The following is a 27,503-nucleotide window of genomic DNA, read 5'->3' as shown; positions in this document are numbered from 1 at the left end:
GATGATGTGTGGGAGGGGGGAAGTCTGGGGTGAGGGTACTGGGGCCAGGTTTGGGGAAGAAATCAGGAATTCTGTTTTGGACCTGTTGCTTTTGAGCTGTGTCTGAGACTTTCTAGAGACAACCAAAGAATGGAAAGAAAATGCCTATGCCCATCCTGGAGAAGGAGGACACATTAAAGATAACTATGCAATTAATGTAAGCCTCATTGCCAAGTGACAAACTCCAGTGAGCACACGCAGCTTCTGATGTTTCTAAGTTTCCCCCACTAACTAACCGCAGAAAATTATGTGAGGCCGTGAGAGCAGACAGCATCTACACCTGCTCCAGAATCACTGTGCTCCAGAATCACTGTGCTCCAGAATCACTGTGCATCATCCAGGCCTTCCTGCAAGCTCTCTATGATCTGAGTATTTCTGACTCCCCAGAATTCTGATGTTGAAATTGCAACACCCAATGCGATGGTGTTAGGAGGTGGGGCCTTTGGGGTTGATTAGGTCATGAGAGCAGAACCCTCATACATGACATTAGTGCCCTTTTAAAAGGGACCCCAGAGAACTCCCTTGCCACTTCTGCCATGTGAGGATGCAGCAAGAAGATGGCCATCTAATGATCCAAGAAGCGATTCTCACCAGATACAGAATCTGTGGGTGCCTTGCTCTCAGATTTCCCAGCCTCCAGAACTGAGAGAAATAAATTTCAATTGATTATATGCCACCCAGTCTGGGGAATTCTGTTCTGGCAGCCTGAACAGACAAAGACAGTCCCCTAAGGCTGTTGCCCCAAACCAAGCTGTGCTGGGTTCAGCTTCCCTCAACAAGGAAGATCTGTGAGGGATGTGTGGAAACGCCTCAGTCCCTTTATGTCGTGGTGGGTTCAGGCTTCAGATGCAGCATTCCTAAGGATAGGAGATTCTTCACCAAAACACACTGCAAAAATGTAGCATATGGGGCATCCCGCTTCATACTCCTGCACAGGAAATGGCTCCTCTGCAGGGGGCTCTGGGGATGAGCAGCCCAACCTTGCCCTAACAAGGGGGGTTTCAGAGCCTTCTTTTGGCAGGGTGCAGATTGGGTCCAAATGCAAGTTCACTCAGGAAAAGATGCTGTGATGCTGCCTGTGGCCAGGGACATGGCAGGCAGGGCATGGATGCCTCCTGGCCAGCAGCCTGGACCTGCAGCCTTGCTTGGCCACTGGTGGCTTTACCCTTGGGCAAGTTGCATTTCTCTGCACTCAGGATCATGACAAGCATACATTCCTGGTACAGAGCAGGCACTCAGTAAGGGGTAATACCGTTTACTATCATCTGGATGAACATAACTACGGGGGCTGCAGATGTTGGAGGTGTGACTGGACAGTGCTTCCCTTAGGCCTTCCCTCCTGTGGTGGGCTCTAGAGTGCAGGAGAAGCTTGGCACTTAGAGCAGTCAAGCATTGCTGGACTTGCACCCTGAACTGGGCCCTTCTCCAGCACGTCTTCTGCTCCAAATGTCTCACTTTGAGCTGAGCCTGTCTCCGGGACCTCTCCACTCCCCCCACCCCTTGGCTGTTGGTTGAGGCTCCCACCACGATCATAGCCCTGGGTCTGGAGTCCCCAGCCCAGCCTCCTCCTGAGGACATGTGCCATCTCAAGGCTTCTTTGTCCCTCTCAAAGCTGCAATGCAGACATCTTGCATCTTGACTGTGCTTCTTCATGGCCCTCTGCTCTCTTCCCAGTCCTGTGCCCTCTTTTTACTTAGTTTTGGGTCTATGTCCCCTTGCTGGCTTTGCCCGGAAGCCCTTTCAAGACCCCACAGTAGTCAAAGCTTTTGAAGGACCAACAGATGAGTGGGAAAGTCCTATGGTCCACCCAGAGACAGTGCCCTGCATGAACAGTCATTCCTCTTGATCTTAACCCAGGCCCGGATCTAAGCATGGCCCCTATCCCCCACCCCAGCACCGTCTGGCATCCAGGCTGCACGGGAGAATCCGGGCTGTGCAGGGAAGCCCTGGGCATGTGCTGGGTGGGAACTTGAACTCTGGAGTTTGACAGGCCAGGATTCCAATCTCTGCCCTGCAGCCTTCTAGATGCATTGCATGACCTGAAACTTCCCAGGCCACTGTCTTCTCATCTGTGAGATGGGGGTCATCATTAGTACGTCAGAGTTAATGTGAGGATTCACTGAGATAACAATGAAAGATGGTTAGCCCAGCAGTCACCTGGCACAGTGACTGCTGAGTAAACGGTAGGTTTAGTGAAGAGGCATACAGCGCTCTGGTGGAGGGCATCTCCATCTTAGTTCCTTTTTTTAATTGGGTATCTGATATATGTGGTTAAATATATTTATTTAACTACAAGTTAGAGGCCTGAAGATGGAAAATCTCCAAAGTCTCAAATATTCAGCTCAGTGAATTTTTATACATGAATCACCAATATGAACACTCAGATCAAGACAGAGGACATTTTCAGTACCTCGGGCTCCTTGTCCTCCTCTCAGTTGGTAATATGTCCTCCTCTCACCCCAAGTAACCATTATTCTGACATCAGATCAGGTTTGCCTGTTTGGGAACTACATATAAATGGAATTATACAGTATGTACCTTTTGTGTCTGGCTTCTTTCATTCAATATTGTCAGATTCCTCCAGGTAGTGTGTATTAGTAATTCATTGTTTTTCATTGCTACATACTATTCTGTTGTACAAATATACCATAATTTATTTTGTTTTACTGTTGATGAAAACTTGTGTTGTTTTTAGTGGGCTATTTTGAAGAAAAGGTCTATGAATATTTTTGTGCATCTGTTTTGATGGCCATAAGTTCTCATTTCTATTGGGCATATACTTAGGAATATAATTGCTGGGTCATAAGATACACCTAAATTTTCTCAGCTAATTGCTTCACGCGACTATGCCAAACATTGTTATAAGTACTTCATGTTCATTACCCAATTTAATCCTCAATCCTTTAAAGTAGGCTGTCCTCATTTAGCAGGTGAGTACATTGAGGCAGAGCTGGGAAGTGCCAAAGCCAGAATTCAAGCAGAGGCTGTGTGTCTGCGGTGCCCAGAGTCTCAGGGCCTCCACTACCCCGCCTCTTCTCACAGGCTCCCTTGAGAGGTGAGCAGCACCAGAGTCAAAGGCGCCAGTTCCTCCACTGAGCTGACCAGCACCCCATGGGCCGAGTTCAGCCTCTCAGCCTTCCTCTCCCTGCCCCAACGGGGAGCTGGAGGCCTTAGGAGCCCCTGACTCTCTCCCTCATCCCCACAGTGAACACGCTACCTACGACTGGGTGTGCAGAGGGGCGGTAATGAGCGTGCTCTGGGTGGCTGTAGCCACGCGTTTCAACAGTTGTTCTCATTGGCTTTTGATTCCAAATGAGTAGGAAATGCTATTAGTTCAGGCCTCGCCTGCCGCATGGCAAGGCCCTGGAATAGGAGTGCAGTGAGACGAGAAATTGTGGAGATAAAACTGGTGTGAAATGGAGGCCTTCTCACAAGGCTGGATGTGTCCGTGCGAAATGAAGTTACTTCTGAGAAAACGAGATTTAAAGAGATTCTGCAGAATTAGATTACACTTTCAAATTTCCTTATTAAAGAGGATTGACACCAAGGAGGGGCTACTGGCAGCCTCCGTTTGGGATCCTACTCTGCAGTTCTCAGACCTGGGTGTGGGTCCTGGTGGGCAAGGCCCCTTGCACGTGGCAGGGACGCAGACACCCGGGACCCAGGAGATGAGTCTCCCCACCTCCAGCAGCTGCAGTAGGCATGAGGATTATGGGACTGACCTTCTGGGTAATTTCTGACGTTCCATGAGGGTAACACTAGAGGTTCATGCTCTTCCGTTTCCTTCCATCTTCAGGCCTCTAACTTGTAGGTTTTGTTGAAATCAGAGCTTGATTCTAAGCTCTGATCCACTTTTTGACACTGTGGTCTTTTAAGAGACGAAATGTGCCTGTGGCTGCTTTGCACATATGTGTGCATTTATGCCTAAGTGTATATTTACATCAGTGCACCCAAACGCATGCACACACACATGCATGCATGCGTGTGCTTAGATGCATGGGTGTGTATTTTCATGCAACTTACTGAGCGCCTACTTTATGCCAGCACTGTGCTGGGTACTGAAATAAAACTGTTGTGGGGAGAATAAAACAGACACAGTCCCTCCTCACAGGGACCTAGTATAGGTGTGTGATCACATGGACATGGGGAAGTATTTGTGTGCTGCTGTGCATGTGTCCTGCAGCTGTGTGGTGAGAGCCTGCATGCTCTCCACGTGCCTCCTAATCTCTGTGAAGTCTGCTTGGGTCTCAGCACCCTCAGCATGCAGCCCTGCAGCACAGCGCTGGAGCCAAGTGCTTGGGCCCTAGATATAGACCACTATGGTTCACATGACAGCTCTGTCTCCTACTAACTATGACCACTTATCAAGCTTGCTTGTAAGTCCCAGTTTTCCCATTGTGAGATGGGGATCATAACGGTACCTACCTCGTAAGCAGTTGTGGGTATGGCTCTTGGAGGCAGACCACTGGGGGGCATTCTGTCGCTGCTATCCCCCTGCAGGTTGCCCACTGAAGGCTCCCTGCTGGCCCCAGAGGAGGGCTGGGGCACCCATGGTGAGAAAGGGAAGCTCCAAAGCTGCTCTAGGAGCTGTGTTACGCTGTGTGGGCTCTGGGCAGGGCCTGCAGCTCAGTCTTCCCAGCCCAGGCCAGAGAATGCCTGGGTGCTGGTTTGGAACCAGTATTGAGGCATGTTGAGAGATTATGAGAAGTACCAAGGGCCACGCATGGTGACTCACGCCTGTAATCCCAGCACTTTGGGAAGTTGAGGTGGGAGTATTGCTTGAGCCCAGGAGTTAGAGACTAGCCTGGGCAACATAGCTGAGACCTTGTCTCTACAAAAAAAAAAAAAAAAAAATCCTCCCCTCAAAAATTAGCCTGGTGTGGTAGTACATGCCTGTGGTCTCACCGACTCAGGAGGCTGAGGTAGGAGGACCGCTTGAGCCAGGAGGTTGAGGCTGCAGTGAACTGTGACCATAGCACTACACTCCAGCATGGGAGACAGAGGAAGACCCTGTCTCAAAATGTGTGTGTGTGTGTGTGTGTGTGTGTGTGTGTGTGTGTGTATACATACATCCATACATCCATCTCAAGGCTACACCTGCCTCCAGGGCTCTCCCCAGAGCAGCCAGAGAGTCCTGCCCTGGAGCTGTCACCCTCTGAGCTGCCATAGCAGCTGCTTCTCACGTGGCTGGTCACTGGAACAGCCTGTTGGACAGGTGAGGTGACTTCCTTCTATCCACACCTTCAATGAGCACTAGACTGGCCTTTGGGAGGGGCTGGACTGTGGCCAGTGCCGGGGCTACTTTAATCATGGTAGAACCATCAAATCAGTTGGTTGCTCCTCAAAATAAGTGTGTCTCACTATTTCAGGTACCCGAGGTGGAGCTGTGACTGGGGTCGTCCTGTCCATGTGTGGAGGAGGTGACACTAATCAGAGCTAACTTTTACTGTGGTCTTAGGCCTGAGTGCATCACGTAGGTTAACTCCGTTCTTCCTCATCATAACTGAAATGAGTGCTGTTTTCATACCCATTTTACAAAAAAGAAAACCAAGAAAGTGTTAACTAAGGTCATGCAGTCCAAAAGTGTCCCACAAACACATGTTGAGAGAGATTCCATGAAATCACTGGCCTGTACTCTTCAAAAATGCCATCACCTTGAAACACAAGGAAGGGTTTAGGAATTCTTCCAGGTGTAAGTGGACTAAACTCGACAACTGAATGCGATGCATGGCCCAGGATTTTTCCACAAAAGATATGTTTGAAGGAATGGTAAAATCTGAATGAAGTCCATAGATTTGATAATAATAATATGTCAATGACAATTTTCTGGTTTTGATTATTATACTGTGGTTATGTAAGAGAATATCCTTGTTTTCAGCAAAGCATCTGCAAATCAAAAGTATTTGGGGGTCTAGAGGCTTCCTGTTTAAACCAACTCTCAAATGATTTAGGAAAAAAATTATAGGGAAGTAGGTAGGTAATAGGTAGGTAGAAAGATGGAGGATAAATCCGATGTGGGAAAATGGTATATGTAATGAATCTGGGTGAAAGGCTTACAGGAATTTTTTCTATTATTCCTGCAAGTGTTCTGAAAGTTTGAAATTATGTCAAGAGACAAAAAGTTAAAAGAAAAAGATTAGGGCCTGGTGTGGTGGCTCACACCTGTAATCCCAGCACTTTGGGAGGCCGAGGTGGGCAGATCACGAGGTCAAGACCATCCTGGCCAACATGGTGAAACCCCGTCTCTACTAAAAATACAAAAAGTATCCAGATGTGGTGGTGCATGCCTGTAGTCCCAGCTACTTGGGAGGCTGAGGCAGAAGGATCGCTTGAACCTGGGAGGCAGAGGTTGCAGTGAGCTGAGACTGTGCCACTGTGCTCCAGCCTGGCAACAGAGCAAGACACCATCTCAGAAAAAAAAAAAAAAAAAAAAAAGATTAGGAGAAATATCTAATGTAGATGATGGGGGGATGGAGGCAGCAAACCACTATGGAGTGTGTATACTTATCTAAGAATCCTGCACAATCTGCGCATGTACCCAGAATTTAAAGTATAATAATTAAAAAAAAAAAAAAAGACAAAGCAAGTGTCTGAGCAGGGATGGGATCCTGGGTAAGGGCTAATACTACGGTCAGCTCCTGTTCACTGCGCCCTGGGTTGATGCGCATAATCTCATTCTATCCTTAGCACACTCTTACTGGAAAGAGACCACTATGGCCCCCAGTACACACATTAAAGCCGGAAGGTGGGGGCTTCAATCCAGGCCTCCAGCACCATGGAGCAGTTCCCAGACTTGAAACTAGGCTCTGTGATTTCAAGGTCTGAACTCTTAGCCTCAGCCACGCTCTCGACTCTGACCTTTTGAGGAGAGTGGGGATGGGCAGGACAAAGGCGTTTCTTCCTGGAGCAGTAGCAGAGTGAAGGCCTCGGACAGAAGCAAACAAGATCCATTTGTGGGAGGGAGGGGAGCTGTTTTCCAGGATCCTGTGGGAAGCAGGGCCAGCAGTGCCCAGCAGAACACACTGGTGTGTGGCAGGGGCCGCAGATGCCCCGTGGAGTTGCCGGGGGTGGCCACAGTAGCTCCCAGCAGGGGATCTGCAGGGCAGAGCCTGGAGTGACCTGGGGCTGGGTGAGGTTGACATTCTGGGCTGGAAGACTGGCCTTGGAGGAGCTCACTGGGGTAGGTGTCCCCCAGGCTGCCATCCAAGCCGGAGTAGGAGCCTGTGGGCTTGGCAGTTTGGAAAAGTCCACATGCTGGAGCTGAGGGGCAGCTGGGCTGGGACAGGTGGGCAAGAGTCACTGGGGACTTGGGTCTGGCCCAGTGGACTACTCTGGGGTCCATGTGAAGACCAGGGCGTTTCTCCTCTCAGCTGGAGGGAGAGAGTGGGAGGGGCGGGATGACCTCTAGCATTCCCTCCCTGTCACCTGGAGTGTCTGTCTCTTCCCCAGATTAAAGAGCTGAGGGTGAGTGTCTGGCAGCCAGATGAGTCAGACTGGGAGGCTTCTCTCTGAGCCTGGCTGCCCCCTTCCTCCAGCAGCCCTGCCTCCTGCTAGAGGTAGGGGTTGGAGTTCGGCCTGTCTTCCCTCGAATGTCATTCCCCCCACATCCTGAGACTTAGGGGTGACCCTGAGTTGATTGGGCTGGTTTATTCTGCTGGACGCAGCACATGCATCTGAGTATGTGCCCAGGCGTGCGCGTCGGTGCAAACATCAGCCATTGTAAAATATCAGTGTTTTCATGGGTGAGTAGTAATTACTGGGTAATGCTTTAAAACCTTTCCTGAAGGAGCGCAAAGCGGTTTTTTTTTCTAAAGTCAGGAGTACATTAAAAGGATTACCATGTAGATTTGATTTTTAGATAACACTAAAATGGATCCCAAATGGACTTCAGCAAAGGGATGCTATCTCCTTAATGGAAAGTGCATGGCCTGAGGCTCAGGTCCCAGAGCCAGGCTGAGGAAGGAGGGAGGGAAGAGGTATCCGCAGGGGCAGGCTGGCGGACTGACTGGGGGGCTAGGTGGCAACCGGGGGAGGCAGGGCATGAGGGAGGGCCCAGACCCTGTGGGGAGCTTATCCCTCCATCTGGGGAGCGGACTGCAGAGCCCCGCCTGAAAGCCCCTCCCGCTTTCCAGGAGTGTTTTAAGTCTCAGTGGCCAGCCGGTGAGTGCAGACACAGCATGGGTGTCCCATGAGGGAGGGTGTCTCCACTGTTTTGTTTGACCCCCAGACCACCTGTAAGAAGCAGGGGATTGTTTCAATGTTTCTTATGGGCCGATGAAGGAACTTAGGCCCAGAGAGACTAGGGAGTTATACTCTGGACCCACAGCCCCAGGACTGCAAACCTGCAGTCTGGTCCCAACCCTATCCCACTGGGCCGCCATGGCTCAGGCTTCCCCCAGGACACCAGCCTTTCTCACCAGGAGGTCTCTAGACACTCTGGGGCCTCCACCAGGCTGACCCTGGTGTTCCATGTCTCGGTGGACCTGGGACACTTTGGCGGAAACTGTGTGGCTTCTTTTTTTTTTTGAGATGGAGTTTTGCTCTTGTTGCCCAGACTGGAATGCAATGGTGCTATCTTAGCTCACCTCGAGCTCCACCTCCGGGGTTCAAGCTATTCTCCTGTCTCAGCCTCCCTAGAAGTAGCTGGGATTACAGGCACGTGCCACCACACCTGGCTAATTTTTTGCATTTTTAGTAGAGATGGGGTTTCTCCATGTTGTTCAGGCTGGTCTTGAACTCCTGACCTCGTGATCTACCTGCCTTGACCTCCCAAAGTGCTGGGATTATAGGCCTGAGTCACTGCCCAGCCTGCTTGTGTGGCTTCTTTAAGAGTTCTCCAGAGCCCAGCAGTCAGTTTGGCACCCCAGAAGAGGGGTGTCCAGGTCTTAAGGTAACCTGCCTGTGCAGGGGCCAGCCTGGGCATAGGCAGCAGGGAGGGGCCTGAGGCAGCTGGCAGCTTCGCCCCTCATGGCTCCACAGGGTCCTCAGGATGCCCCGTCTCTCCAATGGAGAGACTGTGGGCTAGTGCTGTAGTTCACAGCCCTGCGGGGGCCAGGAAAACACACTGGGGGCCCAGCTTGGAAGACCAGCTTGTCTAAGAGCCAGGGCAATGGAAGAGAGGGTGGGGCAGGTGCTTCAAGTGCTGGGGTCTCTCATGGTCTCCCTTCATTTTGGGCTGTAATTTAGAGAGCTAGAGTCTCTCGAGTGCGGATGCTCCAGCCATTACCCACCTTCTGGTAATAGCCCAAGCCTAGGGCCCTGGGAGGGGCTCAGGGCCACTGGGAAGGGAGCCAGGCCTGCAGTGAGCTGGGCTGAGCAAAGGAACATCAGCCTTCTAGGGGCTGTATCAGGGGCCTGGTCCGGCATTTTCCAAGCTGGTTTTGTATGTGTATCTCTGCTGGAGGCGCAATCCCTGCATGGGGCCTAGGGACAAGGCCCTGCCCTTGGAGCCCCACCCTGGTCCAGGTCCTACCCTGGGAGCCCCCTCATTTCCCCATCAGCTATTTTAACCCCTGCCCCATTTCCCCACACCTCCCTGTAGGCCAGGACTTGTTCAGCTCTCGGGGGTACCTGCTCCCCAGCTGCCCTCCTTGGGCTCTTTCAGAGCTGTGTGCCAGGCTGGGCCCTGCTGGAGGAGACACAGGCAAGCCTGAGAACAGCCATCCTGTGCCCCATCCCACTCTCAGACCAATTAACCTTTAGAGCTGCATTAAGGAAATTAGGCAGCACACTTCCCAGCTAACAGGCAGGCCCTGTGGGGCCTGGAGGGAGGAGGAGGGGCCACTGGCCCTGCGCCCTGCAGCCTGTGGGTGGGTGCCTGCTCCCCAGGCTCATCTGTCCAGGAGAAGTCTGAGGAGGCAGCTAGGCTGAGAGTGAGCACAGGAGAGGGGAAGGAGCCCTGGGGCTGCTTGACCAGTGCTGACTCAAGGCCCTGTAACTGAGCCTGTTTCCCCATCTGTAGAATGAGAGCATTTGACTGGAAGAACTCTAAGGGTTCTCCTGACCTTACATCTGTGGATTCTGATACCAAGGCGTCTTGTGGTTGGTTGTCCCCTGATGCCCGAGGAGGAGGGAAGTAAAAGGAAGAGAAGCGGCCCAAGTGCTCACACTGCAGGCTGGGGGCAGTGAGAGGGTAGGGACTGGGAGGGACACCAGGGGATGGGAGGAAGGCCAGAGCCCTGGAGAGAGCTGGGGTCCTTTGGAGAGGATGGGGCCAGTGGGAGGACAGACTCCGGGGGAGTGCTGGAAAGCCGGAGGGGCCGGCCCAGAGCCCGCTCCCCAACTCAGCTGCACCTGAGTCAGGGACAGAGCATGCACACCCTCCCTGTCTTCACGAGGGTTCTCAGGCAAGTCCCACAGGCTCCCGCCCTGCAAAGTCACAGAGCAGGGCTTCTGAGACTCTCTGCACCTCCCTCCAAGCCTCACAGAGCCACATGGATGTCCAGGCTACTATACATCTGTCAGGCTACTATACTTCTCAGCTGTCACTGTGGTCTCAGGAGGAGGGACTGGGAACCTGTGCCTCTGTCACTTCGTGCCTACACCTGCATAGCATGCCTGCGCGTGAGGGGTGTGTGTGAGCACACGTGCTTGCCTGTGAGACGGGAGGCTCTGCCCCGTGGTAAACCTCATGCTGGTCTTCTGCCCTTTGTGCTTGGGGCTTGCGTGTATGTTGGGAAGCTGGTATGGGCCCTGGGAGGGGCTGATGCCTGAGAGATCCTAATCCTGGTAGAATGAGGGAGGATCCAGAGGCTCAGAGCCTGCCCTCCCCCAAGCCAGAACGGGTGAGGTATGACACCACCTGAAGTGTCCCCAAGGGGAGCCCCGGCCAGGCCCCACCAGCTGCATCCTCTTACCTGCCAGGACCCCCAGAGCCGCTGTCCCCTCCTGGGAGTGTTCTAGGGGCATCTCACTTCCTTCATGACGCCACCACAGTTCTACATGGTTAGCACAAGAGGCTGTAGCCTATCAGTTTGAGAAAGACAAGTTGGCAAAAAGATCTGGGGGTTCTAGTGAACCTCACGGGCCTGAGGAGACCACATTTCTTAGGCTCATTGCTAGAAGAGCGGATGTGATGGTGGCCTTGCAAGGGGAGGCTTCAGGCTTACTCTGGATCAGACTGCACAGGGGATAGAGGCCCGGGTTGGGAGGAACAGCTCAGGGAGGCCAGGCCTGGGGTCTGTGTGTGCCTTGGAGCAGATCAGCCTCCATAGGGACCTTCACAGGGCCAGGGGAACAGGCTGTGCCATGCAGCCCAAAGGGCAGGACCCAGAGCCAGGGGAGGAGGTTATTGGGGAGAAAGTAAGGGCTCCTGGGAGCCCCAAACCTAGAGGAGGCAGCAGAAAGCAGTGAGCTCCCCATTCTTGGGGGATATTGCTTGAGGCCCAGAGCTACAGGGCCCATCTGGCATTGCTGTCTCTCTGTCCATCTGCAGGTGTGCCAATGCTGTCCGTCCAGCCCAAAGGGAAGCAGAAGGGCTGTGCAGGCTGTAACCGCAAGATCAAGGACCGCTACCTGCTGAAGGCATTAGACAAGTACTGGCACGAAGACTGTCTCAAGTGTGCCTGCTGCGACTGCCGCCTGGGCGAGGTGGGCTCCACCCTCTACACCAAGGCCAACCTCATCCTGTGCCGACGCGACTACCTGAGGTGGGCCCCCCCCGCCCCTGAGCCGTTGTCCTGCTCAGAAAACCCCCATCCTCAGCCCCATTGTGACTATGCCCCTGGCCCTCCACCAGTACCCTGTGTGTGCCTCATTCTTGAATGTCCTGCCCCTGCGCTGCTTACCCCAGCTGTCTGAGAAGTTGCCTGAGGGCAGGCCAGGTCTCTATATCCATGGACTCAGTGCTCAACACAGGTCCAGGGCAGGCATGTGTAACCCTGGGCCCCTGAGTTAAGCTTCCTAAGGCCCAGCCTGCCTCTGCCTCTGCCTTGGCCAGGTGCTTCTGACCCACCTGTTTTGGAATCTGGGAGGGGATACCTTAGAGGGGCTTTGAGAAGCAGGTTGGAAGCTCTGACTTCCCTGGGCCCCTCCTCCCTGATGGAGTCTCCTTCTGACCCATCTCCCAGTGCCCAACCTTCCTTTCCAGGTGGTCCTTGGGAGCAGGCATCCATTTGCCCAGAGATCCTGGCAGGTAGCCATATCCTGGGAGCAAGGCCACTGCTGCTGGAGCTTGAAGACCTGGGTTGGAACTGGCTCTGAGCCTTTGGCTCCTAACCTTCTCCCAGCCTCGGTTGACTACTCCCCACCCCCATAAAGGGTGAAAGAACGAGACTTCCCTGCCTTTCATTCCTCTGAGCTCTCACTCACCCTCCCCACAACCTGGATCCTATTCCCTGGGGCTGCCTCCCCCAATTAACCCTCCCTGAGGCCATTTGTGACATCAGCAAGGCTGGAAGGAGGCCACAAAGCAGGGCCTTGGCTGAGACCCAGCACCTGCATTTGGCTCTGTCGCAGGCTGCTGGATGGTGGCTGGGCTTGTGGGGAAGGAGGGCCCATAGCATTAATTAACAGGTCAGGGCAAGGGCTTCATGGGGCTCTCTCTGCCCATGTCTGGGCATGTTGCAAAAGGGAGGTTATCAGTGGAAGCTCCTCCACTTCCCCAAAGATCCTTTGACTGACCTGCCTGCACCTTCTCTTTAACACCGGCATTTAAAGGTGATGCAGTAAAACAGGATCTGTGACTTGGTGCTCCTGGCTAGGGCTGGAGCGGAGAGGCTGAAGCCAGGAGCAGGGGTTAAAGAAGAATGTTCAGGCTAGGCATGGTGGCTCATGCCTATAATTCCAGCACTTTGAGAGGCCGAGGCAGGCGGATTACTTGAGCTCAGGTGTTTGAGACCAACCCTGGGTAACATGGTGAAACCCCATTTCTACAAAAAAAAAAAAAAAAAAAGAAGCCAGGTGTAATAGCTGCACACCTGTAATCCCAGCTACTCAGGAGGCCGAGGTGGGAGGATTGCTTGAGCCCAGCAGTTTGAAGCTGCAGTGAGCTGTGATCGTGCCACTGCACTCCAGTTTGGGTGACAGAGTGAGACCCTATCTCAGAAGAAAAAAGAAAAGAAAGAATGTTCCTGGGAATTCACCCCTTGAGGACCTAGAAGAGGCCTCCATGTCTGGAGGTTTAGGGCATCACCTGGGAACAAACCTTCCAGGGTAGGACAACGTGGCAGACCATGGGATGGTTCTACAGGACTTGGAGGGGGAGGTCCACAGTGCAGTAGGCACTTGTCAGGAAAATGCACCCACAAGCATCCAGGGCCCTAGCAGCTACTAGGGACAGAGGTAATTTTTTTTTGCTCTGGCAGAGGCAAGGAATGACTGTAGGGCCAGCGAAGCCAGTGGGCTGGGATGGGAGCGTGGCTTCCTTGAGCTGCTCAGCCCTGCAGAATGGCTTTCCAGAGCCTGCGCCCTCTGCGGCCCTATTCATTGGGCTGATGGCAAGAAAAGCCCCTCTTGGCAGGCAGATGCTGTGGCCCAGCCTTTGTCTGCCTTAATCTGAGCCACCAGGCAGCTCAAGCTGATGAATAATGGAGCCAAGTTCATCTGCAGGTGCCTGAGCTTGAGCTGGACAAATCGGGGATTAGAGGGGCTTCCCACCCACTTCTCAGCCTCCTTGCCTCACTTGGGGCTTGCTCCATCCCTGTGCAGGAAAGAAGCAAGGAGGAGCCAGGGTGGCTCAGACCATTGGGACATCCAGCCAAGGGTTGGCCTGCATGGGGACAGAGTAAACTTCCTGTCCCTAGAGCTTTAGAGCCAGGAGCTAAGAGGAGGGATGCCTGCCTCAAAGAGGCATTTGTGCCAGATGTCCTTGGAGCTTCCTTTGGGCATCAGTTCTGATTTACAGCATCTTTGAATACGATCATTCATCCCTATTTTACAGAAGGATAAACTGAGGTTCAGAGAAAGGAAAAAAAGAGACTTAGGCAAGTGACACAGTGAGTTTGTCATGGAAAAATGATCTAATAAAACACTTTAATTTTGGCAGGGCACAGTGGCTCACACTTGTAGTCCCAGCACTTTGTGAGGTTGAGGCAAGAGGATCACTTGAGGCCAGGTGTTCGAGAACAGCCTGGCCAACATAGTGAGACCCCCATCCTATTTTTAAAAAATAAAATAAAAAACACTATAATGTTAATGGTAGGAAAAACATCACACAGTGGTTTAGGGCACACCTTCTGGAGCAAGGCCTTGTGCAAGCTGTTCTCTCTGTGACTCATTTTTTAAACCTTTAAAATGGGGAATAATAATAGTATCACCTCCTATGTTTGTTGCGAGGATGAAGAGTTAATCTTTGTAAAGATCTTAGAACAGTGACTGACACATAGTGAACACTGCCTAGGTGGTTGCTTAGTGAGCTGTGACTGAGAATTTACAAGGGGTTTCACAAGCACCCCATGAAGGGTGTGTTTTGGACTTCAACAGATGAGGTAAATGAGGCTCAGAGAGACTCACTGACTTGCCTGAGGACACTCAGCCCAGGATCCACCATCTGTCCCTGAAATTCAGGCTTGTGTGGGTCTGGAGCCCTTGTTCAAGGCCCAGCCTAGGATTCTCTTGGTGGCTCCAGGGCTTGAGGACCCTTGTGGGAGCCTGGGAGGGAGCCTTGGGATGGGCAGTTACAGCCAACTCCTGACCACCTACATACCCTCGCTGGAGGGGAATATGCCCATTTCTTGGAAGCCAGATCTCTGGGCAGAATATAGATGCTGCCCTCGGTGCTCTTACCCCCTTTCATGAGCCCACCTGCCGAGCCCACAAGCTGGAGGATGGGAAGGACCCTGGATGGAGGGTCCTTTCCCCTGCCCACCCAGTTCCCCAGAATGCTGCTGAGACCTCTGTGCCCTTCCCTCTGCAGGCTCTTTGGCACCACAGGGAACTGTGCTGCTTGCAGCAAGCTGATCCCAGCCTTTGAGATGGTGATGCGGGCCCGGGACAACGTGTATCACCTCGACTGCTTCGCCTGCCAGCTCTGCAACCAGAGGTCAGTGCTGGGCTGGCAGACCCAACACACTCCCGAGACGCCAGCCTGAAGCCTGCTGGGGTGGGCCAGGAGCACAGTGGGGACGTGCATGCACAGGCAGCTTGCATGTGTGTATGTGACGCTGTGTGCAGGTTATGAGTGCATGTGCTTTATGTGTTGTATGTGTGTGTAAGCTCGGTAGCCAAATGTGTGCACTCGAATACTGGATGTGCACATCTGTGTGGCACATTTTTGTGTGAATGTAATGGAGGTGTGCCTGAGTTTACTGTGTATACATAGTGAGCATGCATGTGCATGCATGTGTATTTATGTGTTACGTGCAAGTGGGCACATGTGCATGATGGAATTAATAGGCAGCTGTATACATGTTTTCAAATGTCTGTGAAATGCAGATATACATGTGTTTTTAAATGTCTGGGTGTGTGTGTGTGTTTGTGCAATGTGTGTGCACGATGAGGTGAGTATACATGTGTTTACATGTTTTGTTTTTTTTTTTTTTTGAGATAGTCTCACTCTGTTGCCCAGGCTGGAGTGCAGTGACATGATCTCAGAATCTTGGCCCATGGCAGCCTCCGCTACCCGGTTCAAGTGATTTTCCTGCCTCAGCCTCCTTAGTAGCTTGGACAACAGGCGCGTGCTACCACACCCAGCTAATTTTTTTTTTTTTTTTGCATTTTTAGTAGAGATGGGGTTTCACCACGTTGGCCAGGCTGGTCTCAAACTCCTGACCTCAGGCGATCCTCCCAAAGGGCTGGGATTCCAGGTGTGACCCACTGCCCCTGGCCTGTATACCTGTTTTAAAAGTGCATGTACATGGGCTAATGTATCCTCATGCCCCTGTACCCAGTGTGTGGTGTGTGTCTATGTGTGCATGTATGTTCCAGTGAGAAGGGATTCCCAAATCTGGAGGGCAAAGTCCCCTCAGGGAGTGGCCACTCTCTCCTGACCCCACCCTTGCGATTCTGGTTCCAGCCCAGCCTCTTTTCTGATCTGTTGGCCCCAAATCTGTGCCCTAGCCCTGTGGGAGGCCCTGGGGGGCCTAGAACCAGAAGGCAGGTGCTTTTCTCAGGAGCTCCCAGCTCAGGTAGGAAGTGAGGTTCAGATGGACCTACAGGGAACGCTGGTCTGACTGGGGGCCTTGGCCAGACCTGCCGCTAGGAGGGCTCAGTGAACTTACAGCGCCACCTGGCGGTTGGACTGGGATCTGCTGGAACTAGGCCAGCAATCTTGGGGTCTCCCTAAGGGCTTCACCCACCCTGGGAACATCTTTGGGGAAAGGACTGGAATCTTCCAGTACTTGGGGAGGACTAGGAGACCAAAGAAGGGCCTTCCTTGGGTAGGAGAGGAGATAGTGGAACAGGGTCATCTCCTAGAAGGATGCTCCAGGTAACCACCGATTTTGTTTAGAGGAAGAATGTCCTGTATTAAGCCATCCTCTTAAACTGGGGAGAGGGATAGAGGGATGGAAAAGCATCCATCCTATCCCTCCCTCCTTACCTTTCCATCTCTGCCTTTCTCCATCTCTCTCCCCTCTTGTTCTTTTTCTGTTTGTCTGTCTTTCCCTTTCTCCCTCTCTGGGATTGGGGTAGGCTGTTCCTGTACCTCTCCACCAACCCCCTCCAACCCCACACTCACCTCCACAGGAGACCTGACTGTGGAAGGCCTGTGGCCCAGGCTCAACTGTCTGTCTGTCCTATTACCTCAGGCTGCAGGGCCTGGCCAAGGGTGGTGCTGGCCCAGGGGAATTGCCCAGGTGTGCTATAGGGACTTTTATCTGTTCCCTCTGGAAGATTCAAGGAACAAACTCCCCTACCACCTCCTGGGCCATGCTGGCTTCTGTCTGCAGCCCCCTTTTACTCACTGGCACCCCCAACCCCATGGCTTCTCTCTCTTGCTTGGATTTTCCAGATTTTGTGTGGGAGACAAATTCTTCCTGAAGAACAACATGATCTTGTGTCAGATGGACTATGAGGAGGGGCAGCTCAATGGCACCTTTGAATCCCAAGTTCAGTAACGTCTGGAGCCTGGCCTCCAGGCCTGTCTGTCCATCAGCCCATCTGCCCGCCTGCCCACCTGCCTGGCTGGCCGGCCAGTTACTCTACCAGTGCAGGCTGGCCAGCCGCTCTCCTGCTGCATTACAAATCCGTCCTTGATGGGAGGGATGGCCCTTCCTCCTCCACCGCCGCCCGTCTGTGTGTGACCCCTCCTGGGGTCAGGCTGGGCCTGTACAGTCTGTCTTCTGTATATAAATGGGAACATTTATTTTATGAGAAATGTAATGCGATTTTATTACTGGCGTGGATTAAACTTATGAATGTTTCCGGGGAGGTTACTCTGTGTTGTTCATGTGACTGACACAGACCTGGAGCCTCCTCCCCTCTGCCTCTCAAGGGCAGGGCACAGAGCAGTGTGGGGCCTCCAGCATACACTGTTGCTGGGCAGGTGAGCCACAGGTTGGCTCTAGGGAAAGAAGCTGGGAGGAAGGGGACAACTCAGAACCCCCAGCCACAGCCAGAGGTGAGACCTGGGGTATCGTCCCTCTTGGAGAGCACACACCCTGGCCCTGAGTAGGTCCCCAAGAAGAGGGGCAAGATGAAGCTTTCCATACTCTGTGTTTCATCCTCTCTGTTGAGACGCCAGACTGACTACACAGATGGGGACCCAGCTCTGGTCTTTCCCCCAGTAGGACCGTAAATCTTGTGTCCCCTGCCATGGGAGCACCATGCTGAAACCTCCCTTCCCTTTCAGGGTGACAGACAGCAACCTGTTGTCTCTGCCCAGCAACTGGGGCCCAGCTTTCTGCTCAGAAGAGCAGGCAAGAAAAGTCCTGTTTCCTTTCAGCTGAGCCCATAGAGTCTGGAGGCACCCGTTTATTCAGTCAGCAAACTTCAGCAGACACCATGTCTCAATCCCATGCTGCAAGCGGGGGTGACCTGCAGCAAATCAGATGTGAGGATGAATCATAGATCAGACACTGTTCCTGCCCTTGGGGAGCTTGCTGTGGGGTAGAAAGCAGAAGCCAGGTTGCGGGGAAAGCCAGGAAAACAAAGCAGGTCGTGGTGAGAACAGAATGCTGTGCAGAGACCTGGAACAGGCCAGTTCACTTTGGGGGACACAAGGCCACTTATGACGACTTAAGAGAGTCGGAGATGGACAAGTGAGTGGACGTATGGTCAGACAGAGACATAGGCTGCAGGCAGGAAGGATGGACACACAAGTAGACAAGTGTGTAGGCAGAGAGAAGCGGCGAGGCAGAGGCGGGCAAGCCCCATCACTCAGCTGCAGTCAGAAGACAGAGCTGCAGCAGACAGGCAGACACCTGGGCGTTTTCCACCTCCCCAGCTGAGTTAGATTCACTCAAGGCAGCAGGGATGCTGTCTTGGTCTTGGCTGCAGCCACAGTGCCAAGCACAAAGCCTGGAACTGTAAAGGTACCATCTCACTGGGCAATATGAAAAAAAGAGAGGTTGCTTGAGTCCCCAGCCTGGACGGAAAAAGTCCCACGGATAGACTCCCCAACCACCAGACCACTTACTCCTCCTTCCCGGCGGCATTTTCACCCTAGCCACAGCCCAGCCAGGCTACTGCCTCAAGCCCTGCCTGCTCCTGAGCAGGGAACGGGCTGGGCAGGGCTGGGCTGGGCTGGGCTGGATCCCCACCTCACCCTCCCCAGGCCTGCTCCTCCACTTGAAAGTGGAGGAATGGCTGGTCCTCCTGGGTGCTTGCAGAAGGCTTCCTCTCCAAGTTGCGGCTTTGTGGTCATTGGCCCAGTTTGTGAAAAGGGATTGCTAAGGCCAAGGATTGTGGGGCAGGATTTCTTAACTGTACATGCGAGAAAAGAGGCGACAGCCAGTGGATCTGGCTTCAGAGGGTGTTTGTGGGAAACAGGGTCTGAGGGGACGGTGAACTGGGAGCTGTCTGTCTGTGAGCACATGGGATGTGGAGGAGCTTGAGTGAGGAGAGACACAGAGGGCTGGAGTTGATAGGAGGAATTTTCTTGCTCAACGTGAAAAAGCAAATGATTTTCCTGCATTCCTGCAGAGCCCCCAGTGCTCGACTCTCCCTGGGCCCTTCTGTCTAGGATGGCTGTGCCCAACCCAAGGGCCCCAACTTTTACCTTCAGGGTTTGCTGCAGATAAAGTTATAACACAAGTTAATTACATGGTTATTGAGAGATAACGGAGCCACTCGAATGCAGTTTCTGGGCAATTACAATTGTTTCCAACAGAGTTACCATATTGCAGCCATGAAATAACATGTCATTTTGCAGTAATTATGTAATTAACTTGTCTCACCACTCTAGGTTGCACAACAATTAATTCACTCACAATGAGATAGAGTCAAACTCAGGCAGGCGGGGTTTGCAAGCCCCCAAGAACACAGCTGGCCTTCCAAGAAGACCCCTGCCCCACCCTGCTCACCCCAGACCTTGTCAAGGGGCTTCCCCAGCTCAACATGGCATGGAATTTGCCAAGTTCGGCGTCATGGACCCAAGTGTTGCTCTCTCACCATCCTCATCTGGGAAATGGGGATGATCTGATTCCCAGGTCAGCCACGGGCCCCAGAGCTACACTGTGAAGTGCTGTGCTCACATGAGCTAAAGTCAGCATCATGGACATTATGAGATCCTGAGTAGGAGACCCTCACCCAGAAAGTCCAGTATCAGTCCACAGATACCCCCAAGAAGAGGCCACATGGGCCTCATCTTGGCAAGTGTGAGATAGGAGGGTAGGGGGGCAGCAGAGAGAGACCAAGCTCACTCTATATCAGAGTGACTGGGGTGGGGCAGGAATGGCTACCAAGGTCTGGGGACTATGTACCTGGAAAGGACTTGCAACACCCAGAGGTGACACAGGAGAAGCCTGAATTCCTCCCCAATCACTGCATAGGAGAAACTTGGTTAAATGTAGGCCATGAAGTGTCTGGACGTGGCTCTCCTTCGAGGCTGCAGCCCACCACAGATGATGGTGCAGGGAGGGGGAGCTGAGTGTGAACTGTTAGAAGCTGCAGCAGCTCGCACCTCAGCCTGGGGCATGTGGGCGGTGGGGAATATGAGCCAGCATTGAACACAGTGTGCACAAATCTCCCCTTCCCCCAGCCAGATCTTGGGATCTCATCCCCTCTCCCTGCCTTCCTTGGTGGTCTGGGGTCAGAGATACCCTAATAGGGGAGACTGGGGCCCATGAAATACGGCACCTGCTTATGCTCCCACTCCTTGGCCTGAAGCTGGACGCACAGCCCGTGTCTGGAAAGAAGTTTGATTCCAATCTTAACACGGCTGCAGAGCCCATCATGAAATCTCCTGTGAATCCTGTCTCCTCCTGGGCCTGCTCCCAGAACCCCTGCCCCACGTCATAAGACATGCGAGGCCACAGGCAGGATCCACATGACATTCCCGCCTGGGAGATCTCATCTCTACAAGGAGGCAATTGCTCTTAAAGCTGTCAGAGACCATTCATGACCAGGATTTTTATTCTACATGAGAGTTGATGGGAAGTCTCCTGAGTACCAGGGTTCCCCAAAACACCCGTTTCGCCCTCTCTTCAGATGCCCAGGCTACACAACACTCAAGACTTCCAGTGGGTGCTGCCTAGACCCCATCTCTCTGAGCTCATGTGCTCTGAGCCCAGGACAAATAGCCAGGTCCTCGGACTACCCCCCCGGTGCTGGGTTTTGCAGAGCTTATTGCCTTTGCCAAGAAAGTCTGGGCCCCTCAGAGGTCCTAGAGCCCATTGGCTGCCTGTGGCACCTGGGCTGGGGTCTGCGCTTCTGTGGTCCCCAGGTCTTCTCCAGGACACCACATTCCAGAGAGGAGCTGGTTTAGGGGCTCCTGCCTGGGGCTTTCCTTGCAGACTCTTACTGCCTGGCTCTGCTCTGGGAGCACAGTGAAGCCTGTTGGGGTAAGGGTGAGGACGGGGGCAGCTCTGGGGTTTCCTGAAGTTCCAGCAAGTCCAACTTTGTCTTCCAGAGCTCAAAGGTGTATGGAAACTGAGGCAGTTCCTGGGCCACATTTGTTGTTCTCATGGGTCTGCCGGCTGCACTTCGGGAATTGAAGGGCTCTCCAGACACGGGGCCAGAGGGCTCATTACCCAGGCTCCCTTTCTTTGGCTGCCATTCTAATTCCCGATCCCCTGGCCCATCAGTACTGGGTGGGATCAGGGATCAGGACAGAGCACTGAGGCAGAGAGGGACAGAGGAAGAGATGAGAATGAATAGGAAATGGTGTGGTGGAAGGAGAGAAAGAGAGATGGTAATAGAGGGGGGAGATGGAAAGAATTGAGGCAGAGGGCAGCAGAGGAGAGAGGGAGGGAGGGAATGGGAAAAGCATCCCAGAAGAAGCAACTAACTTCAAGGAAAGCGTGGGGTGAGGGCACTGCAGTGGAAAGGACAGCATGGCATGATGGTTACTTGCAGAGGCCCAGGAGCCGGATGACGTGAGTTCAGATCCTAGCTCCACCACTTGGCAGCTGCACAGCCTGGGGCAGCCTACTTAGCTTTCATCTTACAGATAAGGACTTTCCTTATCTTTTTTTTTTTCTTTTTTGAGACAGAGCCTTGCTCTGTCGTCAGGTTGGAGTGCAGTGGCGCAACCTCGGCTCACTGCAACCTCCGCCTCCCAGTTGAAGCAATTCTCCTGCCTCAGCCTCCCAAGTAGCTGGGATTACAGGTGCACACCACCACGCCCAGCTAATTTTTGTATTTTTAGTAGAGACAGGGCTTTACCATGTTGGTCAGGATGGTTTTGATGTCTTGACTTTGTGATCCTTCCGCCTTGGCCTCCCAAAATGCTGGGATTACAGGCGTGAGCCACAGTGCCCGGCCAACTTTCCTCATCTTTAAAGGGGGTTGATGATAGTGCCTGCATCTCAGGATGCCCCCAGCAGTAGATGGGCCATCACATGGAAGATGATCACAGCTGCAGCAGCAGCTCCTGGCGAACACCAGAACATGTAACCGCTGCTGGGAACCTTCACTTTACACAACCAGCACTAGGCCTGCTGCCTTGAGGCCTGGGCTCAATTCATGGACAGGAGTCCTGGCTTACCACAGCAGCGTCCTGCGTCACCACCACGGGCTGCTCCTGGGCATCTGACAGCTCTCGGGAGGGGGCGCTGCGTGCTGGCACCAACAGGGGAAATCCAGCCCACACAAACAAGGCGGGCTTTCATAAACACATGCCCAACCCGCTTAAGCCTCTCAGCAACTCTATCTCTATTTTACAATTGAATCATCCCCATTTTACAGTTGAAGACACTGAGGCTCAAAGAACCATTCTAGTTAAGTCATATTCAACAGCATCTGGACTGGAATTCAGGCCTGATCTGACTCAGGTCCCGTGCAGGTAACTCCCGTGTGAAACTGCCATCTAGAGGCCGCTCCGGGCAGTGGCAGGATCAGTCCAGAAGTGGATTTTATCTGTCACCAAATAAACACCCAGATCTTCTTTCCCTCTGCTCTCCCGTTTCTCTCATGCCCTGGCGAGGGCTTGGTCCACAGAAGGGAAGGGTCCTCCGACACTTAGGTCCTCACTGCATATCCTGCATGAGCATGTCACCGGGCCTGGCTGTGCAATTCGCAATTCCGGATGCTGAGCAGAGGCGGTGCGGGCAGCCTGTCCCATGCCTCAGCCGGAGGTTTATCAGTGGGGCAGGCCCCAGTGCATCACTACTCCATCAGTCTGTCACAGACATGAGTCGGGTGCCTGCTACATGCCAGGCACAGTGCTGGAGGCTATGGGATGGAAACACCAGTGAACAAGGAGGGCAGCGTTATTCTCTGTGTGGTGTACAGTCTAGTGGAGGAGACAGATAATAAACAAATAAAAAGATCAGTAACAGTACAAAGACAGTGCCCAGTGGCAGGGAGAAGCTGGAAGGAAGCCTATTCAGAGAGAGTGAGCAGGGATGAGAGTTTCTTGCCCACCCTTGGAGATCATCATATCCGATGGGCTCACTTTGAGGAAACTGGGGCCCAGAGAGGAAGTGATGGCCAGGAGCACACTGGAACCAGCCTGGGTTGGGAGCCTGGGCTCCTGGCCCTCAGCCTGGCCCAGGGCTCCATCTCCTACATCCTGTGCATTCCAGCCAAGGCTCCTCCTCGGGCACATGGCGGGTGGAGGAAAGAAAACTCCACTCAGCCCTGATACCTGCTTAGTGCTTCTCTTCCTTTGTTTTCCAGTTAATAAGAAACATTACTCCCTAAAATGCCAAGAAATTGGGTTTGGGTTCTTGGCTTCCACCTCCAGTCTCCCTGCCCCATAATGCCACCAACTTGGGACACATTGACTGGATCCATGGTTTCTGGGGGTTCTCCTGGGGATTCTAGTGGGATTGTTCCAGATGCTTGGAGTGACTGCCCTGTATAGAGCATGCATTAAGAAAGCAGGTTTCTCTGCAGACTCAGCACAGCAGGGTTCTGGGGAAAAACAATTCACCATAAAAGCAGGAATGTGCAATGCCCAAAGAGCCTCAGGAGGTCGGGAACTGGCAGGACCAGCTCTCCTTTTTCTTTTCTCTGGTCCTTGCCTCTTTCAGCCCAGCTGGTTGGTTCTAATAGGGGAGGAACTCTGAACTGAGGCTCAGCTTCGAGGCCCCTATTGGAACTTTCTGGCTCAGAGTCCAGAGGTAGGCCGAGGCAGGTGGGTTTCTCTTAGCTATGCGTCACAGGCGAGGTGTGGCTCCTGTCTGCTGCCAATGACATGCCCATTAGGCACGCACTAAGGGAAGGGTTTTTATGTCTGGGTCCTTCAGACGCCCCTCCTTGCCTCACCTGGGCTCTCAGGGCTATGGGTTCCTGAAATCAGTCAAAGTGGCGGTACGGCCCCTTGTTCCTGGTCCAGGGACATCAGGCCACCATCCATTCCTAGCCTCTCTCAGAGTGAAAGGGTAAGGATGACTGCACAAAGTAGGGTTGGGTGGGCACTTGTTCCACGGGACCCCATTCTCTGAGCTCTAATGGGCTGCTTCCTCACAGCTGGTGGCTCTGCTGGCCCAAGCCTGTCCTTCATTCTCCCCAGCACCTGCCTTCTTATTTAGGGCCTATCTGGAAACTAATCCCACCTGCTTATTAGGTGGCCCCTCTTCCTGCCCCTCTGCTTTCATTAGAGACAAGAGAGCTAATTAGCATCCCCTCTGAGGCCCCACTACAGGCCATTTTAGAGCTGACGCAGCCCTTAAAATGATTTTAAAAATCCCATTTCCCTGCAATGAAATAGACTACCTTTCCCTCCTCATTAAGGCTAATCACAAAACACTTCCACCTGAGAGGGGCCTGCTCTTGTCCTCCCACCCAGCAACACCTCCAGCGATGGCTCCCTACAGAAGCCTCCCCAGGCTGGGAAGGGAGGCAAGGGAAGCATCAGAGGCTCTTTGCCCTCCAGACAGATATCCCAGTGAGTTCTGGAAGGCTGAGCCTGAAGCAGCCTGAGGCAGGATGGGTGCAGGTTGTAGAGGTTGTATGGAGAAATGTTGAGAAGGTGAAAGAGAAAAGCAGGTTTGAATGGTGGGCACCACCCCTTCTGGGGCTGTCATGCTGCAATTCCCCCACCACATCCAAAATGTGAGCATGTCCTCCTACAGGAAGGAGAACCAGGTTAGGGTCTCGACTCACTGGAGTTCTCCGTGGTCCTGGAGTTCCAAGATGGAGCACCTTGGACTCATCAGCAGATACAAAGAATGGAAGAGGTGGTGGCAAGCACCCCCGACAAATACGGCATGGCCTTTCCCTGGAAAACCAGCACTCATTACCTCCAGATTCAGGTCAGCTCTTCAAAGGTAGGCCCCGCCCAGGTGCCTCTGACTCCAGAAAATGATGCTGACATTGTCTTTCATTGTGACATTTGTCTTCTTCCCCTCTGCCCCTTGTCTGGGACCAGCAAAGCATAAAAACCAAATTAAAAACTCAGGCTATCAAAAATGGAGCACTTTTTAAATTTCAGCATATATATATATATGTTTGTTATATATGTGTTATATATAAAGGTTTGTTTCATTTCAAAAATATAATTTTATTTTGCAGTTTAGATATTTTACTTTAAATCCCATAGGGGGATGGATGTCATCATCTTTTTTCTTTAACTTAGAGCCTCTAACGTAGTCTCCGGACTTCAGCTAGCTCTGCTATCTCTGCATGCAGTGCAGGGGCTGTGCAACATAAGCCGTGAGGTCCATCCCTCTCCCACATGCTGGGAAACTGTGAGTCCCATTCTAAGGGACATTTGGTGTGGACTGTTGTTGCATGCTTTCTTCCCAGTCCTGCCATTGGTAGGGGGCTGCAGATTGGTGGTGTGCAGTAGGTGGACCCCAATGTTTGGCTCATAACTAAGCCTTGTTGAAGGGGAATATAAAGCAAAAAAGTGGCATGATCTATTCTGTTGGGGATCCCGAGGCCTTCCCAATGTGAGCCCTGGGCCAAGCAGGAATCCACTCTGCCTTCCACCACTGAGTTTGTCTCTGGTGACCCTCAACACCAGCAGTGCTTTGAAGACACCATATTCCTCACTCCACTTCAGACAATCTCCTCATCTTGTACACCTTCAAGCTTTGCTTTCTGATCTTTGCAGAGAAACATTTAGGCCAGAAGAAAGACTTCACACAAAGGAAGGGGCACAGGTTCCAGAGTCCCAAGACAGATGCAGATTCTGGGCTCCGGATCCCATCTGGGTGAGGGCCAGATCCCCATTATACTTCTGGTGGTCTTTATTCCCTGTTAGCATGCATACTTCCACCTTTCCCCACCACTGACCAGTAGCCCTTTGTCCAGCAAAATAATGCCCTTGGGCCTGAAGAGAACTTAGAGGCAGAATATCAAGGGCCCCTTGCTTTTAGTGGGCTGTCTACATTGTTAGGTTAGTGGTCACAGGTTTCCGCACTCTAAGAACTTACCCACCCGGTGGGGCCAAAGAAAACACCCATTATAGAAATGTTTCTGCTTATTAAAGCCCTATAACCCCCATTGCTATATTTTGTCTCCCAGCCTCCCTAGGAGTACACAAGTTAATAGCTTCAGTTTATGAAGAAGGACATAAAATACATTGTCATGTAGCTAGATCATGCCAAGGATGGAAGAGAAATCAGCTCTGCTTCTTCTTGGGACAGGGTGTCTGCTCTGTACCTTAGGTGTAGACCACTAATAGAAGCCATATATGGTGAGAGTGGATGGATGGATGTTGTGTCATGAGAATTCTGAGGAGGAGATTGCCCACGTGGCAGAAAATGTCTGAGAAGAGGCAAGCACTGAGCTGCTGCTTACAGAAAGGCTAGCTAGAAATATGAGGGAAGGCCTTATAGGTACAGAGGGAAGTCTGTAATCTTGACTTGTCAGAACAGAAGAAGGGACACTGGGAAGTGGAATGTGTCTAGAATTGAAGTGGGGGACAGGAAATTAGAAGCTGAGCAGGAGAGTTTAAGCCTTTATGTACTAGGCAACAGAGAGCTGTCGTTGTGAGCTGAGCATAACACACACGTCTTCTGCTCTGTTTTCTAAGTTGCAAATCTATGGACACTTGCAAAATGTATTTTCCTGTAGGTACCACAGGTAACCTTATTGGGTATCACTTATCAAAGCCCTACCTCAGTAAGGGCACAGTGACCTGCAGTGAAGCAGGAATATCAAGGAAGAATGCTTTTGGTGGCTCAGGTTGGGACCCAGGAAGCAGAACTGGCTTATTTGAGCTCGGGCTAGGATTTATCTGGGTGGAGACAAGGAGAGAGGACACTTCAGGCTGAGACAAAAGCAAATGTAAGACCTAGCAGTGCTAGTGAGGCTCAGGGAGGAGCTGGCAGCCAGATGTGCTAGGAGGCGAGGGAGCTTGCTGGAAGTCATGAAGTGGACTACAGGTAAAGGGAGTACAGTTCATGGAGATAGTGGGCAGTCTCTGTCCTGGGGCACAGGGTATAGAACTGGGGTTATGCAGCACTGTTTATTGGGGAGGACTTTGAGGCCCAATAGACCAGAAAGTTTCAGCAGGTGGCAGAGTCTAGCACAATGGTGTGGTGTTTCAAAACGCACCTCTGCCAAGGGGGAATAATGCTCATTGCAAGTGGAGGTGACCACTCACTTGGCTAAAAATTGAGCATGATATGGCCTGGGGTAAAGCCCTTTGGCTGGCCATGCAGTACTTCCTATCAGACTACCACTATTTGGTGCTCTTTGCGGGGTGATTCTTCAAACAGCTGAGTAGTATCATGTCAGATGCAGTTTTCCATCACAGGCGTGGATGAGGTTATGAAGGAACCACCAAGAATCCAGACACTGAAAAGCATCCCTGAGAGCAGGTTAGTGACCTAGGCAGAAAAAAAAGCGATGTTGATTTAATTCATCCATCAACCTAGCTATCCATCCATCCCTCTTGCCATCCCTCCTTCCATCCAGATTTCTACCTATCCAAGGTATGTCGAGTGTGTAATGTAGAATAAGGCAAGAAAGATGGAAAGACAAACGAAGCAAAGTTCCTGCCCTCAGGAAATCTCACAGCAAGGAGGGGA

The 27,503-nt window shown here is 52.3% G+C and overlaps 1 protein-coding gene across 3 annotated transcripts in view; it reads left to right on the top strand.

Moving 5' to 3' along the window:
• Positions 1 to 17,344, top strand: part of LMO1 (LIM domain only 1) — a 46,065-nt gene extending 28,721 nt beyond the window's left edge. For all 3 annotated transcript variants that reach the window (XM_009007639.5, XM_009007637.5, XM_035265706.3), the window contains 3 exons: positions 11,474 to 11,687; positions 14,894 to 15,019; positions 16,928 to 17,344. In XM_009007639.5, coding sequence (XP_009005887.1) covers positions 11,474 to 11,687; positions 14,894 to 15,019; positions 16,928 to 17,033 — 446 coding nt within the window. In that variant the 3' untranslated portion in view covers positions 17,034 to 17,344. The remainder of the gene's footprint in view (positions 1 to 11,473; positions 11,688 to 14,893; positions 15,020 to 16,927) is intronic.
• The last annotated feature ends 10,159 nt before the right edge of the window (positions 17,345 to 27,503 follow it).

This window comes from Callithrix jacchus, chromosome 10 (assembly GCF_049354715.1).
Source record: "Callithrix jacchus isolate 240 chromosome 10, calJac240_pri, whole genome shotgun sequence".
In the NCBI taxonomy this organism is placed as follows: Eukaryota; Metazoa; Chordata; class Mammalia; order Primates; family Cebidae; genus Callithrix; species Callithrix jacchus.
This window is presented reverse-complemented; position numbering and strand designations above follow the sequence as displayed.